General features: G+C 59.4%; 1 protein-coding gene across 7 annotated transcripts in view; it reads left to right on the forward strand.

The window, feature by feature from the left end:
- Window positions 1–17,369, forward strand: part of RAP1GAP2 (RAP1 GTPase activating protein 2) — a 51,281-nt gene continuing 33,912 nt past the window's right edge. For 6 of the 7 annotated variants that reach the window (XR_009275567.1, XR_009275568.1, XM_058817990.1 and 3 more), the window contains exon 1: window positions 13,818–13,843. Coding sequence is in view for 5 of the 7 variants with exons in the window: in XM_058817990.1 (XP_058673973.1) it covers window positions 13,821–13,843 (23 nt within the window). In the remaining 2 variants the exon portion in view is untranslated. Of the gene's footprint in view, window positions 109–2,187; window positions 2,305–13,807; window positions 13,844–17,369 lie in introns of those variants that run through there. The other variant, XM_058817994.1, reaches the window with a different exon arrangement.

The following is a 17,369-nucleotide window of genomic DNA, read 5'->3' on the forward strand; positions in this document are numbered from 1 at the left end:
AGCCGCCGCCGCTCCGAGCGGGGTCTGCGGGCTCGCCCCGCCCGGCGGGACCCCCGGCATGGCCTCGGGCAAGGCGGCGGGGGAGCGGCGCTGGGAGCTGGTGCGCTGGTGAGTGCGGCGGGCCCGGGGCTCCCTCGGCAACGGGGAGCAGAGCTGGGCACCGGAGGGGCTCAGCTTGCGAGGGCTCTGGGCTTTGGCTGGGGATGCTCCCAGCCCGGAGAGGGGGAGAACGCGGGCTGGGGGGACACGGACCTCGCCCTGGGTCTGGGACGTGCGGGGCGCTCCGAGGGGCGCGGGGGTCCCGGGGAGGCTCCTGCTCCATCCGGGGGACACACGGGGTGCAGGGAGGGGGATCGCTGGCAGAGGCAGGAGAGGCGGTTCCGAACACTTTGTGCGCTCGGGAAAGGGTCCTGCCCGCTGAGCAGGCAGCGCGGGCCGGCAGCGTGCCGGGGTGCCGAGCGCTCCTCGTTCCGGGGAGTCCCCGGGACTCGCGTGGCTGCTCCGGGCTCTGGCGTGCGGGGACGGGGCTGGAACAGGGCACCGTCTGTGCCCGGAGCAGCCGGGACGGGCTGACATTGAGAACGAGCTTTGTCTGTGCTCTTTGATGTTGAATTGTGCAGTTCGTGACGTCCGAAGCTTGTGACTTTTGAGCAGGGCGCTGCGGCGATGCCAGGCTGTGGCTGGGGACGCTGATGGAAGCGCCGGGCCGGGCCCCGGGTGGGAGCAGAGCCGGGCCCGTGCTGTGTGCCAGCTGTGGGTGGGAGCCCCTCAAGCCAGGACAAGAGTGGGAACCACTGAGGCTTTTTCTTTTCCTCTCTCCCTCCCTTTCCCCCGCTCCTTGCAGCCGAGGATACTTTTTCCCCTCACACACTTGAACAAACTGTGACAGTACTGCTGGCCTGGCTGTTCTGCATCCCCACTGCCTCACCCTCACTTCCCAAGGGACATCCTGGCTTCCCTGCCCCTGCTCTGTGCACGGTTATCATACCCCAGAGCTGCAGGGAGCGCTGGCATTGCACCGTGCTCGGTTGTTTTTAACTGGAAAATTGGCAGGTCGCTCTGTGCTGGGGATGCTCAGGGAGCCTTTTGGGTGTCCTTCAGCTGCAGCTCCTGCACTGTCACTGCCCCAGCTCCATGGCACCTGCAGGGTGGGCTCAGGCAGGTCACAGAGCCCAGCAGCAGCACCTGGGGAGCTCCTGGCACACTGGAGCCTCCCCTCAGCCCCATCCAGTGTGGGCACATCCCTGGGGTTAATGCTGGGAATGAACATCCATGTGCAGAGGAAGGGACAGGAGCTCTCTGCAGCTCTGGCTGAGGTTCATGGCTGCGGCAGCTGTGTGCACGTGTGTCTCCCATCAGTACTACAGGGGCTTAACTTATTAATTACTCGCTGATGAAATTTCATGATCAGAGGAGTGTGTATGAAGCACAGCTGGCTGCTGGCATGGAAGCAGGCAGCAGGATTTTGTTCCAAAAGATGGAAACAACTGCAGTTATCAGAATTTTGCTCACTTAACAGGGAACCCATACTCTTCTAATCAAATTCATAACTATCAATTCACTCAAATATTGCTGGATAAGCCTCAGCATCTGGCCTGGCATTCGAAGTGATGCTAGAAAGGCCTTGGAGCCAGGGTCAGCCTGGGGATGGGGCTGGCCTGGGGGTGCGTGTGTGCTGGGGCAGGCTGTACCCCAGCACGATGGTGCTGAGCAGGGGTGCTGTGCCTCTGTCCCCTGGGGCTGTACAGGGGAATGTCCTGCGCTGCTCTGGGAATGTTTGCGCTTTGCTTTCCTGCACAAGGCGGTCAGGGGGGGCTGTGGGGCTGGTCTGGGGGCCCTGGGTGGGCTGGGGGCTGGTCTGGGGGCCCTGGGTGGGCTGGGGGCTCGGTCCCCTGGGGCTGTACAGGGTTGCAGCTGGCAGCAGCCCCACAGGTACCCAAGGGTGTGCAGGGCCCCCTCCCTGGGGTCAGTCTCAGGGGATGCCCTGTCCCAGACACGGCCGTGGCTGCGTGGGCTGGGGGCAGTGAGGGTGAGGATGGCACAGGGAGCAGGCAGAGGAGGGGCTGTAAAGGATTTTCTGCTGCCCCCGGGGCAGGCCGTGGCGCGGGCCCAGCCGCTCCTGCGCGCTGCGCTCCCTCCCGCAATCGGGGCTGATGAATATTTCAGTCTCCCTGGGTTTATTTTTAGGTACGTGCGAGAGGGCCGCTTCCGCATCGAGGAGAGGACGCTGACGGCTTTCCAGTGGCTCTACTCGCCCCAGCAGCACCGCATCGTCAGCAGGGCAGACCTGGGCTCCCCCAGCAGGTGAGGGGCCGTGGGCTCAGGGTGGGCACTGTGGGTAGAGCGCTGGCACGCCCTGCTGCTTGCTCTGTCACAAGCCCTTGTGGGCCTGCTGAGCCTGTCTGGGAGCCCAGTGACACATGAGCATCCTGGGCTGCGCTTCAAAATCAAGCGCCAGGTGCGGTGGTTGCACCAGGAGCTGCAAACACCACATAAGAGCTGTTTGGTTTAAAGCAGTGGGAAGGACAAACGATCACCTGCCTGCCCAAACTCTTCTTGCAATCGTCCCCATGGTTTTGGTCGAGGATCTGCTTTATGTGGGCAGCACTTGAGGTTTACTTAAAAACAGATGGTAGCCAGGGGCTGTGTTTTCCCCAGCCATCAGTGATCATTGGAAAATATCTGTTCTGATCCCCTGATTTTGGTCGGTGCTTAAACTCTCCCTTTGGGAGCCACATCCCAGGCACATGCTGCGGCTCTCCCTGCTGATGCATATGCATTGCTGTCAGTTCCCACCCCGTGTTTGATGATAAAACACCATTAACATAAAAGCCTCATGGGCCTCCAGACACACACAGAGCAGCATCTGCTCTCTGGCCTGCAAGGAGCTCTGGAACATGCTGAGTCCCTGAGTGGCTGTGGCACTAAAAGCTCTTCCCTCTCTGTTTCAGCAGCAGTTTTGCTCCAAGAGCCCTTAAAGCCCTGAAGTATTTATCTGCCTGGAACTGCATGGATGAGAACAGCAGTGGGAGGGTGGCTGCAGAGGATGGAGGTGCACAAAATCCACTTGGATTTCCCAGGACAGGAAGGGCTGCGGGTACTTTTCATGCAGGGCAAGCCGGGTGGGGTGGAAGGAGGTGACATTCACACCTGGGACAGGTGAAATTCACACCTGGGAGAGACTTCCAGGGGCACGATGAGGCGCCGGCTGTTGCCACGGCAGACACGCTGCCTGCTGCCATCTGCTTCCCGCGACGGGAATTCCTCTGCCTGCCGCTGGAGAGGCTTTCCAGAAACTGGAATGACTGTGCTGTTTATTGATTTTAACTAATTTTTGCAAATTGCTTTCAGAGGTTGTGTTAGCCCCGCGCCTGATGTGCATGTTTCATTTGGCACGTGCAACTGAAATGCGTGTAACATCATTTATAATTGATGTTAAGTGCTGTTGGGGTTAATTTCACTAGATTCATTTGATTTCCCGAGGGCGTTAATTTCCCTGGATGCCTTTGATTTCCCAGCGGAAAAGTTACCTGGAAGCTTCCCCTGGGAAGTTACCTGGAGCCGTCTGGAGACTCTGTAGGATACCAGCGACCTATTATGAGTGGTGTCTGTGTCTCTCTCATGGGAGTAAAATGTTTGTCTCCCAAGGCGGCCCAAGTGTAAGCTCTGGCTCGGCAGGAGCAGCCGCGGGCACCGGGACGGGCACAGGGACGGGCAGGGGGAGGCTGCGGGCACCGCTGGGGCACGGGGATGCTGCGGGCCGGGCTGCCCGCTGCGGCGGCTGCTCGGCGGGGAGGGAGCGAGGGGACAGACGCGGCGGGGCTGCGTTGGTGCCTTGGGCAGGACAGGGCGGTGGCACCGGGCAGGCTCTGCCGCCGCAGCCGGCGGGATCCCGGGGCCGCGGCGGCGGGCGGGGAACGCGCCCCGCCCGGTTCTGCCCCGCCCCGCCCGGTTCTGCCCCGCCCCGCGCGGGGCCGGCTCCGCCACCGCGGCGGGATCCGCAGGCGGGAGCGGCGGGCACGGCACGGCGCGGGGCTGCGGCTCCATCCCCGGTACGTACGCGCTCAGCGGGGCAGCCCCGCACGGCGCTCCGCGGCTCCGTCCGCGTTCGGGGCTGGGGACGGACCGGGGTAACGGGACCCGTGTGTGGGAGGGCGGTGAAGCGGCTGCCAGCACGGCTCTTAGAATATTGACCGTTCGAGGAGGCGACTTCCAGCAGCCCGTGCGGGGCTCTGCCTGCTGTCCCCGGGGTCGGGGTGCTGGGGTCCGGCGGCATGCGGGGGGCTCTGTCCTGCCTCCCCCGGCGCCTCCTGGCCGGGAGCCCCAGGTGTTCGCACAAGACGGGGATGTCTGAGCCTCCCTGCGTGCCCACGCCAGTCTGCTGGGGCGATTCCCCACCACGGCCCCTGTGCGGGGCTGCAGCTCATCCCTGACAGGAAAGCCGTGCAATGTCTGCCCACCAGGCTGAGCTTTCCCTTCATCCTGCTCATTCCCACAGGCAGAGCACCGGTGTGCCTGGCGTGGAGCTGCACAGAGCCTGTGAGGGCTGTGAGATGTTGTTTGCATCCCTGGCGAACGCAGGCCGAGATGGATCCTGCCAGGTTGTGCCATCTTCTGCACGCTCTAGGCTCTGCTGTTTTGTTTAAGACTGCTTGTTGTTTTAGAAGCAGAAGGGACATAATATCTGTCCACAAGGCAGGATTTATTGAAGGTTGGAATCATGCCAAAGAGTTTAAATTCAGATCCACCCCGCGGTGTGATTGCAGGCAGCCGGCTCGCGCTTGCACACACCACGTTTCACAGACACTGCATTCTCCCTCTGCTGCCGGTTCCTCCCAGTGGAGAGGATAACCATAGCAGCAAACATGCCTTTTTCTTTGCTTGTTTGTTTTATCATCCTCCCTTCCCTCATCCCTAGGCACATCTGTGTGGTAGCAGGGTCCTGAGGGCTGCTCAGAGAGGCCCTCTGCTGCTGCCTGTTGTGTACCTGCTCAGATGCTCTGGTGGCTGCTGCTGCTGTGGAAACAGGAACAGGACTTCAGCAGCAACAGGAGGACAGACATTTTTTCCAGGAGCTAAAACCAGCTCATTCTCCACAGACAGTTTTGCAGTTTTGTGGGGGCAGATGAATCCTCACTTGGAGTTAACATCTGCCTCCAAGCTGGATGCTAGAAGGACTGTTGCTTGACTGTGATTTGGTTTCAGCCTGGCTCTTGAAAAGCCCACTCAAAATGGTTGAAAAGTACAGATGATGTTGGCAAGAGGTAGCAGGGTTTGCAAAAGCTCGAGTCCAAGCCCCACGTGGCTTGTTTGCAATGTTCAGTGTCCACACACGGGTTTGGCCTCAGACCTGAGCCCGGCTGCTGAGGCCTGACCTTGTGCCAGTGCAGCTCAGCCTCGGGCAGCCACGGATTCCCTGTCTGCTGCTGAGGCCAGGGTGCAGGGCAGGGTGAGCAGAGGAGCAGCCCTGGGCAGGGCAAGGTGCCAGGACACATGCTGGGTCAGCGAGCCCAGCGCCCTGCTGCTGAGGGCATTGCAGGATCACACAATCACAGAATGCTTTGGGCTAAAGGGACTGTAAAGGTCATCCAGTTCCAAACCCCCTCCTATGGACAGGGACACTAGACCTTACCACCTTGTGTAATATCTTAAATGTTCTGAGTCTCAATGAGGGGGTTGGGGTATTTTTGATTCCTTTATTTCCATTATTAGGAAATTGTCCCAGAGATTGATTGTATTGAAAATTAGAAACCTCCTAATTTCCAGCCAAAACATGTTCAGGTCTCTCTCATTCCCATGCTTTCATCCCGCCCCCACGTTTTCCCAGCTCTGGTTTTCAGTTTAAGCTGTTCTTTTTCTGTCTCTCCACAATTTCTTCACTGGCTGCAGCCACCCCCTGCTCTGTGTTTGCTGTGTGAATTGGGCCAAACCCTCTCCAGCTCCTGGCGCAGCTGCCAGTGCCAGCCTGGCTCTGGGGGCAGGTTTTTGTGGAGGTTTGCCCCAATGCACCCTCCTTCCTGCAGCCCCTGCACTGCCTGGGCAGGCGAGCTCTGGGCTCCCGTTCCTGCAGGCAGTGGGGACTGACGTGCAGGGATGTGCAGGTAGCCATGGTGACAGCCCAGGACCTGCTCTGGCACGGCAGCTGCTCCTCTGCCTGCAGCAGGGCTGCCACAGCCACGGCGGGAGGAGCACGGCGGGCAGGGGTGCTGCCCTGTCCCTGGAGCACCCTGTGCAAGGCACCCGTTGGGCACTGTGTGGGTGCACAGAGCAGCCTCCCTGCTGGCTCCTGGGGAGGCACACGGCACGGGGATGAGAGCTTCTGCTTCCTTCTGCATCCTCCCTCTGGCTCTGCTGGCACAGGGATGTGAGCCTCTGCTGCTCCCCTCTGCATCTTCCTTCCAGCTCCACTGGCACAGGCATGTGAGCCTCTGCTGCTTCCCTGGAGCATCCTCCCTCTGCCTCCACTGGCACGGGGATGTGAGCCTCTGCTTCCTTCTGCATCCTCCCTCTGGCTCCACTGGCATGGGAAGGGGGTGGCTGGAAAAGGTGGAGAAAACAGGCCCAGAAAATCTGTGTGCTTGAACAGGCTTTTCCTAGAGAGAGCCTTTTCATGCCTTTTCATGAGAGAGGAATTTCGTGCCCTTGCTATCAAGGCAGAACTCTAAAATGGGTGGCCTTGAGAAAACAAACAACGCTGTGCATTAAATTCAGTGGGCTGAGAAGAATTCCATGAGCCTGGGAGCCCGTGTGATGAGTTTCTGCATACAGGGCTGTGGTGAGACACGATCTGTGGCAAAGAGCTGGTTCATGTGATGGTGGGAGCGGCCAGTGGGGCTTTGGGGGTCACGGGCACCTGGCCAGCACCTCTTGGTTTCCTGGGCTCCTTTCCTCTGTGCTAGGCGCTTCCTGGGCTGCTGGGAAAGCTGGTGCTGCCATACCTGGTGTAAGTGTCCCTCTGTGCCAGCTGCCTGAGAAATGAGGCTCTGCAGGATGCACAGTGGCTTCCTCCAGGATCTGTGTTTCAGCCATTTCCACAGAAACGAGCAGGAGAGGTCGGATCACTTTGGACGTAGGGATGAGTCCATGAGCCATCAGTGGTTTCTCAAGAATGTGGAAGAGGAGCTGGAGCATGGTTTGAACTTGAGCTGGGCTCAGGAAGGGCTCTGGCTTTCCCATCCCGTGCCTGAAGCTGCCCTCTGGGTGACACACAGCCTCCCTGTGACCAAAGGAGCCGCCCGGTCCTTCTGGTCTGAAGCTGTTGGACAGTGAAGAGCCACCCCTGAGAGAAAGCTGGGGTTTGTGGGAAGCCGCATTTAAGATATGGAATTTCTCTTTTCACTTCAGCAGTACCATAAAGGGAAGAAAATAGTGCTTAAATATTCCTTGTACTGAGTCAGAGGTAATGTGGACACTGTTTTCCTTTGCTCTGTAGGTCAAGCTGATGATGCACACGGTATGTTCTTCCTGTCAGGACAAAATCTAATATTTCTGGGTGCCCACAACCTTCTTTAGAATCATTAAAGGAAGCCGAATGCCCTCAGAGTGCCACAGGCAATATTAAAGCACTAATGATGCAATCCCAGTAAGAAAGGGAAGAATTATGCTGCCCTTGCAGGGCACAATCCTGCTCTGAGATGTCACCAGCAGTGTGGCACTGTTCCCAGTGGGCAGGGGCTGCTCAGCAGGTTTGGTTGGAGCAATGGGATCCTGGTTCTGGCAGAGGCCCCTGGGAGATGTTAATTTAGACTGGTGCAGATGGTACTGAGGAGTCGTCCTCCCCCAGGGTTTTGTTTTCCCTAATTTTGGCTGCTCGGCTATGATTTGCCTGTGCCTGCTCTGAAAGTAGGAAGGTTTTCTCCTTGTTGTTTTTGAGCCTGTGTGAAATACCTCGGGGGGGGAAGAGGGGAAGTGAGAAAATGTCATTGCAGAGCCTATTTCTGGAGGCACGCCCCTGCGGGTGAGATGGTGCTGGGCAGGCGGTGGTGAGGTACCCACAGCCAGGGAGGCTGGGGCAGCTGAGGCTGGCCCCTGGTGTGTTTTTAACCTTTGCCTGGTTCAAATGCAGTTTGTCACCTGGATCTGGGGGGGCTGATGTGGCCCTGGGGGGCTGCCAGTTGTGGGGATGGGGAGCAGGAAGAGCTCCACTCCTATCACTGCCAGCCATGGGTAACCCCAGGTGCTGGAGCGGGTGAGGTGGGCTTGTGCAGGGGCTGCCCCACTCCCTCCTGGAGCAGGAAATGGAGATGCTTCCCTATGGCCCTCCAGGGTCCTGCCCTCTTGTGCTCTGAAATCCTGGGGCAGGCAGGGGGTCACCCTGTACTTTAGCGTGAGGTGAGGAGGAGCTGCAGGAGTGACAATGGTGACCATGACCTACTGACTGCAGTGAGCTCCGGCAGAGGGGAGCCAGGTCCTGCCCTGCTGTGGGTGTCCCTGTCACCCTGCCCTGCTGTGCCTGTCCCTGCTGTCCTGCCCTGCCGTGGGTGTCCCTGTCACCTGTCCTGTGTCCGTGTCACCTCTGGTGGCTGTGAGCTCCTGCAGGGCCGAAGCAGCAGAACAAGATGCAGCAGATGGTGCTGCAAGGGGAAAAGGGGACAGGTCTAAAGCTGGCCGTGTCTCTGGGGCTCTCCCAGTTGTTCCTGGCCAAGTTGTGGTGCCAGCCAAGGTCAGTGCCTCCCACAGCCACTGTCACCCGTGTCCCACACCGCTGCAGGCAGGGCCCTGCTGGAGCAGCCGCACTGGGGCTCGTTCCAGTGTGTGGCGGAGCCTGGCTGCACCCAAAGCTTTTGTTTTCAGACATTTTAATTGTGAGCAGCTCGGTAGAGCTGGGCAGAAATCAGCTGGGAGGAGTGTAAGGAAGACACGACCTGGGGGAAGATGAAGCGATAGGATAACGTCACACTGCTGCTGGTGCAGAGCTTTGACACAGATCAGGCAGGCCAGGAACAAACGTGTTCCAAGCAAATGATTGCTCCAGATATTTTGTAGCACCTGAATTATGGCTTCCAAGCCTGCAGCATTTTTTTTTTAAATAATGTCCTTAAGAGATCTAAAATTAAAAGACTTTCCATCGTTTCATCCCTTTAAGGCTGTGGGCAGAAAGTAGGAGTTGAAATAGCTGGATTTCAGTCCAAGTTTTTTCCCTGGAGTTGAGCGATTTCTCTCTCCAGCTTGCTATACCCCCTCTCCCCCCACCCCTTTTTTCACACATCAGATAGAATTCAAGTGCCTCTCAATTTAAAGCTTTTGGGTGCTTGTATGAGAACGCTGGGCTAGAGCTGCCTCTGAGCCAGGAGCCAGCGCTGCATGGAGTGCCAGGGCAAGGGGATGCTGCGAGCCCACACCAGGCGTTGGCCTGGATCACTGGGGTAGGAGGTGAGTGTCTGGCTGGACCTTGGCACTCAGAAGCTCTTTCTGGCCTTTGAGGTGCTGATCCCCTGGTGCAGCCCAGCTCTGAGCAGGTGCAGGTGGGCACTGGCTGGTTTGGGGAGGTGAAAGGTGTGAGGTGGGCACCACACTCAGCCTCTGGGCACCATGCCCACCCCTGCAGCCAGGCTCACCTCCCCACGGCTCTGCTGTGTCCTGCAATGCCCAAAGCGGGGAGCAGCATCTGTTTTCTGGGGATTTGTGATGGATGGGAGCTCATACCCAGCTAGATGTCAGCATTTCCATTCCCGTGGGATTTCCGAAGCCTGGCTGTTAAAGGACAGGGGAGTTTGGGGGGTGGTCAGGCTTCAGGTGCCACTTCGGCCTTACAGAGCTGCCCGGGCACCAGAGGGTGGAAAACCTGTGCAACAGGCAGCAGCATGGGAGCCAGTGGGAGATGCCTCGCTGGGCTCTGGGATGGTGGGATGTGTTTGCCATGAGAGATGAGGTGATGGGGTTTTGATGCCTTAGGTGGGATGTCTGTCCCCCGAGGGGCACTGAAGGGGTGGGTGGAGGTTCCCCTAGCAGGGAGCCAGCCTGGTGCTGTGACTGCAGCGCTGCCATTTCGGGGACAGAGAGCAAGGGGCAGAGCACCGTGCTGCACCAGTGACCCTCTGGATCGGGCCTCAGCGGCCGGGGCAGCCGCAGGGCACGGCGTGTGTGGGTGACACGGTGGCCGTGGCTCAGCCCCGCTGCCCGTGTGGCGGGGATGGTGGTCCTGCCTTTAGGAGAAATACGATATTTGCAGCGTGAGGTTGCGAAAAGCCTGTGGCCACGAAAAGAAAAGGAAACGACTTTTTTTGTGGTGTTTCTGTGTGCGCGTGTGCATTCGCTGCTGCGCTGGGGGCGGCGGACGCGACGTGCTCCGGTCCCCCGCCCGGCACAGCTCCGCTCCGGCCGTGCCCGCTGTGCCCGCCGTGCCCGCTGTGCCCGCCGTCCCGTGCCCGCTGTCCCCGCGGCGGCAGCGCCCCGGCAGCACCGAGCCCCCAGCATGTTCCAGAGGAAGCGCAGCGTGTCCTTCGGCGGCTACGGCTGGTGGGTGCCTTCCCCTCCCTCCCTCGCTCTGCTGGAGCCGTGGGCGCTTCCCTCCCTCTGGCGGAGCAGGAGCCACCGGCGCGGTGCCCTCGGGCACAGCCCTCCCTCGCAGTGCCAGCCCGAGCGTGCGGGTCGGGAAGGACCTTCCTGCCCCGTGCCCCGCGAGCCTGGCACGGCTGCGGCCCTGAGCAGCCCCCCGGGGATGGCAGTGAGGGCATTGCCCCGGGGCTCCGCCGGGCTCGGCACCTGCCGGAGCGGCTGCCCCCGCGCCTCTCTCGCTGCTTTCCCTGCTGCTGCTCCCGCACTCAGACAGCGATGCTCGCAGCCGCCTTGGGCACCTTGGCGTGTGCAGCAAGCTCCCTCCTGGTCCAGGGCAGGTCCTGGCACCCCCAGGAGTCATCCCTTCCTTGTGTGGCCTCAGCAGGGCTGCTGCCGGCACCCCGAGCTCCTGTCTCTCCCCTCTGAGAGGCGTTCATCTGTAGGGAAACAGCTTAAGGAGACGACACGGTTCTCCCTCTGCCCTCTCCGAGGTGTTTTGTGCCCGTTCCAAGTGCGCTGTGGCTGTGGTGGTGTCTGGGGCACAGGGATGCTCTGCACCCTCCCGGGTCCGCAGGGGCTGGACAGTGGCAGCGCCGGGGCTTTGAGGGCAATACGGTGCCTGGGACCGGCTGGGGAATGCTGAGTGACTGCGAGGGCACCGGGAGGGCAGCTGAAGCGCCGACGCTTTGCAGGGTCCCCTGGGATGGAGCAGAGCCTCGCTGAAGCCAAGAGAGCTGCCTTGGCCGCATTGCGTGTTCTTTACTTAGGAAGGCAAAGGGAGCACTTGGATAGACCTCTGTTCAAATAAGTTTTGTGATATGTGGGCTCATTTTGGGGTGGGCAAGTGGCAGCTCTTGGGCAGCTCTGTCCCACGATCCTGTTGAGAGCAGCGGCCCTGGGCCCTGCCTGCCCAGGGGCATCCCAGGAGCTCCTGTGGTGCAGCAGAGCCGTGACCGTCCCTGGCAGGGCATCCAGGGCCAGCTGCGCTCTGCTCTGCATTGTCTGCTTGTGTGCTCTGGCAGTTGTAGGGGAGAGAAAATCACGAGCTGGAGAGTCACTGAGGGAAACGGGCTGTGCCAGCTGGAGGGGGCTGCACTGGCCCTTGGGGGGCTGCACTGGCCCCTGGGGGAGCTGCACTGGCCCTTGGGGAGCTGCACTGGCCCTTGGGGAGCTGCACTGGCCCTTGGGGGCTGAGGTGGCCCTTGGGGGGCTGCACTGGCTCTTGGGGGGCTGCACTGGCCCTTGGGGGCTGTGTTTGCAGTTGGGGCTGGGGGAACAGGACAGGGCCTTTCCTTTAGACACCCTGCCAGTATCTGCACGGTGAGGGCGGCGGGGGAGCCCCATCCCCAGGAGCCGGGGGCTGCTGCTAAGGGATCTGTGCTTTCCTGCCCGGGTCCCGGGGAAGGCACTCCTGGCAAGCCCTGCGCGCTGCCGCAGAGCCTTCCCGGGGCGTGCCCTGGAAAAGAAGGGACCTGCCGGAGCCCCATACCTGCGCCCGCCTCTTCTCACGGCCCCGGCCGCCCCACCCTTCCTGTGGGGCTGCGTGTGAGGTGCCTGGGCACACCCAGCGCCTCCTGCTGTGGCCGCACTCGCTATTTCCAGCCTCTGCTGGGCTGGAAATTGCTGTTTTATAAATCTCCAGCAGCTGCATCTGCTGCCAGCGAGGTCCCGGAGCAGGGTGCGAGGTCCCGGAGCAGTGTGCTCGTCCCGGGGCCAGATGCGGTGTTCCCGGTCCGGCTGCAGGGATGCACAAGCTGTGAAAGCCGCTGTGGGTGCCGCCCCGGAGCTGCTGCTGCCCAGCGCTGTGGGGTGTGGGCAGTTTCATTTTGCCGCCTTTGGGGCAGGGCAGGGCACACAAACGGCTCTCACAGTCACCCTGCCACTGCGGTTTCCCAAATATGGGAGTTTATTTCCTGTGGCTTTTTTTTTTTTTTTTTTTTTTTTTTTTTTTTTTTTGTTGTTGTTTCTTTTTCTCCCCTTCTCACTCTAAGAGGCCAAAAAACAACAACTGTTTTTTCTTGCCGTGGCTCCGGATGGAGCCCCTGGTGCAGCCCTCACTCAGGGACGGGTCCCATGGGAGCTGCCCCAGCCTTCCAGTGTCCCTGGGCTGCTTTGCCTCTGCCACTGAGTTTGGAAACAGCTCTGCTCCCCAGCACGCTCTGATATCAGTTCAGTGTGATTTAATGATCAACAAGGTCTGGGCAGGCTTGTAAGGTATTGAGTCACAATAGCAGGTGCCCTAGATCTATTTTAGGAGCAGCAGCACGCTGGCTCTCCAGAGCAGACCATGGAAGCTGATGCTTGGGGAAATGCCTGGCACAGAGCTCCCGCAGCCATGGGGTTTTGGGAGGGTGAGGCTGCTGCAAGTGAGGGACCCTGGGCCAGGTGATGGCACCTGTGCCCGAGTGCCTGCCAGGCTCAGGCTGTGCCACAGAGTGCCAGGGCCCGGCCCCTGTGCCCCCCGCGGGTGCAGCCCCTCCTGACAGCAGAGCCCGGCCTGGGGGGGACAAGGTAGAGCTGCAAGGGGGGGGGAAGCTGCATTTCTGTGGCCATGCTGTGTTCTCTGTGATCACAGTGCAAAACAAGAGGGTGTTGGGGGTGTTATTTTGCTGTTTGGTCTTTTTTTGAGATGTGGAATTGATTCCATGTGGCAGATAACAGAGCATTTTCAGTGACTGCCAAAAGACATTATTTTGCATTTTGAGACATTACTATGATTTGCATTAATTAATATTAATATGTCTGTAAGCACAATGATTCTGAGGAGATGAGCACTCATTACCAGAGGCAGGGAAATGAGTGAAGCAACTGGGGTTGCTGGTCCCACATGAGCCAGTGAGGGCTGGGAGCAATGGGGCTGCTCTGTGTTTTGTCTGCCTGGGCTGGGTTGCAGTATGTGGGATCTGGGGGGATCTTCCCAGCCCCAGGGCTGCCACAGGTCCATCATCTGTGAATACCTGGTTTGTGGCAGCTGTGCTTTGGAGAGAGTTGGGACACAGGCGATGCCCTGCTCTGCTGCCCAGCTCACCTCTGGCATTCCAGACTGGGAGGCAGCACTTCTGCACCGGGAAGGAACTAGGGGGGGGTTTTCTTGCTTGCTGCCAGGCTTCATTTTGGGTTAAGTCTTGGTTGACTTTGTTTTCCGATGAAATCTTTCTGTGGCGTTGGTCGTGTCAGCCGGAGCGCTGGCACCTCCAAAGGATGTGCTGAGGTCGTGTTTGGCAGCAGCCCCCAGTACCCAGCCGCCTCCAGCCACATCTGGAGCCCCGTGCCTGCAGTAACAGCCTGCTCTCTCTCTCTCTCTCCCCAGGATTGACAAGACGATGCTGGCCAGCCTGAAGATCAAGTGAGTACCTGGCTGTTCCTCGCCGCGATTTCCCGCGGGCTGGGGCTGGGCTGGCTCGGGGTGCGGGGGATGCTCCCCTGGGAGCTGGGCTCCAGCTGGTGCAGTGGAGCCCAGCCATGCCCGCCCACTCCAGGACACGCGTTCGTGCCTGTCCCACAGTCTGTTCTCCTGGCAGCCTGGAGTGAATCAGGCACTGGGGGATTGCAGCAGACACGGTGACAGGAGCGCTGTGAGATCAGCGGGCTGAGGGGTGCACGGGGCAACCCACAGGGCACCAGCTCTGCCTCGGGGGTGGGAATCAGCTGGTCAGGCTGACACTGAGCTTCTGGATGGAAATCCAGTGAAGTGTGGAGGTTTTGTATTTTGTTTTTCAATCTGGAGAGGTGGTGTCAGTGGAACAGTGAGTGCCGGTGACCCAGCTCCTCTCCTGTGCTGCTGAGGGGCTCTGGGCACTGCTCTGGAGGGGGTGGAGATGCTGCTGGGGTCCAGGAGGGTCTGTGGACTGGCAGTGTTGCTTAGTGGGTCCATCATGGATTTGCCACTTGCTGGACACTGGTGGGTGGTGTGGGCTGTGCAGCTCTGGCAAGGTGGTACTGGGCCAGGTGCTGTGCTGTGATGGAGTGAGCCGTGTGAGGTCACCATCCCTGCTGAGGAACGCCCTCAGCTGATGGGGAAGAGAAGGTGGAGAAGGTCTGGGAGTGGTGGCACCGATGCTCTCTGCTCCCCCAGCACTTGTGGCTGTCTGGGACCTGCCTCCTGTTCCCACCAGCTTTGTTCTCCTGGCTGCACATCCTGGGTACTGATCCCTTCTCTCCCAGTGTAATGCATCCTCCCCTCTCCTGGATTCTGGATTCCTGGGTTCCTGGAACCCCAGGCTGGCGTTCTCCCTTGTGAGCACACGTGCAGCTCCAGTGCTGTCAGCTGCACCCTGTGCTGATGCAGAAATGCTCTGGCCAAGCTTCCCCTGGGCTCCAGGCAGCGCACAGGGTGATGGCTCATGCAGTTTCCCTCTATAATCATTGTGCAAATTATTCATTAATGGAAAAGTATCCGGAAAGCCTGGGGGAGCTGCTGCCTGAGCGAGCCCAGTGCCCGTTGAAAACGGCACAGCAGAATCGCTGGTGCTACGCTCATTGCTCAGGTTTTGCTGAACTAATGAGAAGTTTAAATCAATGCTTTCCACTTTGGGGAGGGCAGGGAATTCTCTGCAGACTTTCCTTTTTCCGTGAAGCCGAGAAGGACTGAGCTGCTCTTTGCACTCTGCTGTGCACCGTGCCCTGATTTCTCTCAGGGCTGCTGCAGCAGTTCTGCAGCAGAGCCCCCTGTACCCTCCTGTCTCCGCCGTGCCAGGCAGGCTGGAATGCTGTGCCAGTGCTGTGGGCACGCTGCCATGCTCCCGCCTGGGCAGGGCGAGGGTTGGCGCCACGCTTCTCTCTCTATCTCCGCCTTTCCTGCCCTGGCCAGAGGAGGGAGTTTCCTTGGAGCTTTTGATGAACATCCGCTGCTGCTTGCAGAGAATGCTTCCCACAGCCCCGTAGTGCTTCTGCTCTGTGGGTAGGCTGCTTCCTTAAGTGGTTCTGTAACTGGGGCTCAGCCGGAGCCGCGTTTCATATTTGTAAAAGCTTTTAAAATTATAAAAATATTATAAACCCAAACTTTTGGGGGTTTAGCGCCCTCTTGTTATTGCTGCAGCCTCTGTCGGAATGTCCTGGTTTAACCCGTGGCACAGAGGCACCAAGCATCGGAAGTTTTCTTCCCCTGTATAAGTTATTACCGAAAATCGGAGCTGCTTTCCGCATGCCCTGGAGCAGCTCAGGGAGCCTCGCGCTGCGCAGAGGCAGCGAGCCCGGCCCGGGGCACCCGGCCGGGGTGGGAGGGTGAGGGATGCGGGGCGAGCCCTGCCTATGCCCCACGGGACCGACTGCCCGCGCACAGTCGGGATGAACTCACCCGCGCAGGTGGGGCACCACAGCGGCTCTGCCTCCGCCCGCCTCTCCGTTCGCTTCCTCGGTTCGGGTTCCGTTGGTTCCTATGGTAACCGGGGATGTGTCTGAGGGACCGGAGGGCGGGAGCAGCGTCGGGAGAGGCGGTGGGGAGCCCTGGCAGCGCCAGCTGACCCCGCTGGTGGCAGCAAAGGTGCCAGGGCTGCAGGAGGGCAGGGAAGGCGTTGTACAGGGCTCGGGCATTCCGCACAGCTGGGCTCTGTGAGCGCCCCGGAGCTCTGGTCTGGGGGAGGCTTGGGGATACTCTGCTGACTGTGTTTGGGGGTGCACGTCCCCAGGGGTGGCAGCAGGCACTGGTGCTGCTGTGCTCGGCTGCTGGGGCTGTTGAGAGCTGCTGGGACTGGGGCTGTGGAATGGAGACTGAGACACTTGGGCAGTAAATGGGATTTGGCATTTGCAGACCCTGGGTTTGGTTTGGACCAATTCCGTTGTGATCTCTACTTTTCTGTTACATTTTATTATTCCTTACCCACTTCAGGGGAAAGCGCTTGGAGCTGCTGAATCCCCTGGGCTGGCAAAAGGGGAATCGTGTCCAGAAGCTGCTCCCCAGCCTTGGCTTGGTGTTGGTGTTTTCTTGTGTCACATGAAGTCTCTGTAGGGAGCTGGAAGTGTCTCCAGGCTCCCGGGGGCACAGCTCCATGCAGTCCTGGTCACACATGGGGTGTTTGAGGTCAGGTTGTGCTGCCAGGAAGGGAAGACCTGAGCCAGATGGCAGCTAAGCTGCTTCCCTGGTGGGAAGGTCACCCTGGAGGAAAACATCAGCCTGCAAAGGATCCTTGCATGTCAAAGAGCAGTTCTGGCCAAGTGAGCCAGCCAGGTGGGTTTGCTTGCCTCTCACAGGAGCCCAGCAAGTGCAGGAGTCCCCAAGAAAGCAGGCAGAGACCCTCGAGCCCCCTTGGCCCTGTAAAATCCTTGGATTGGGGATGCTGGAGGTGGAAAAGTGGGATGGCGACCCATGGGACCCTTCCTCCTCCTGTGTGGAACAGTGGCAGGGTGATGTCCCGTGGGGGCTCACCAGCCCTTCCCCTGCTGACAGCTCCTCAGCTTTGTGCTCTGGTTATTTGCTCATTGCTATTGATGGGGTGCACTGAGAAACCACAGAGCTTTAAACAAAAAGATCAGTAAAAAAGCCCCCCCTTCAGGCAGAGTCACCTCTTCTTTCAGCCTTATAAAGCAAAAATAGCACCAAAATAATCATGTCTCTGTGGAACGGAGGAGCCATGCACAGCAATTACTGGGAGCCAGTGTGTGTGCAGTTAGAACTCACATGAAAGAGCATGTGATCCTGCTCTGCTGATGGCAGCAGGAGGATGAAGGTGGGAAGAGATGAAAGATTTGCTCGACCTTCGTAAAAAGAGCTATGTCCAGGCTTGAGGTTCTTTAATATTTGATGGGCTGGAGCTGAGTTAATGGGAAGATGTGGGAATGATTTAGCATCTTGGAGCTGGCTGCACTGACTATTGCACTGATCTTGGAGGTTTGAGCTTGGGTCCTGTGAGGACAAGGTCTGGCGAGCAGATTGC

The sequence above is a fragment of the Ammospiza caudacuta genome, chromosome 20, assembly GCF_027887145.1.
Source record: "Ammospiza caudacuta isolate bAmmCau1 chromosome 20, bAmmCau1.pri, whole genome shotgun sequence".
Lineage (NCBI taxonomy): Eukaryota > Metazoa > Chordata > Aves > Passeriformes > Passerellidae > Ammospiza > Ammospiza caudacuta.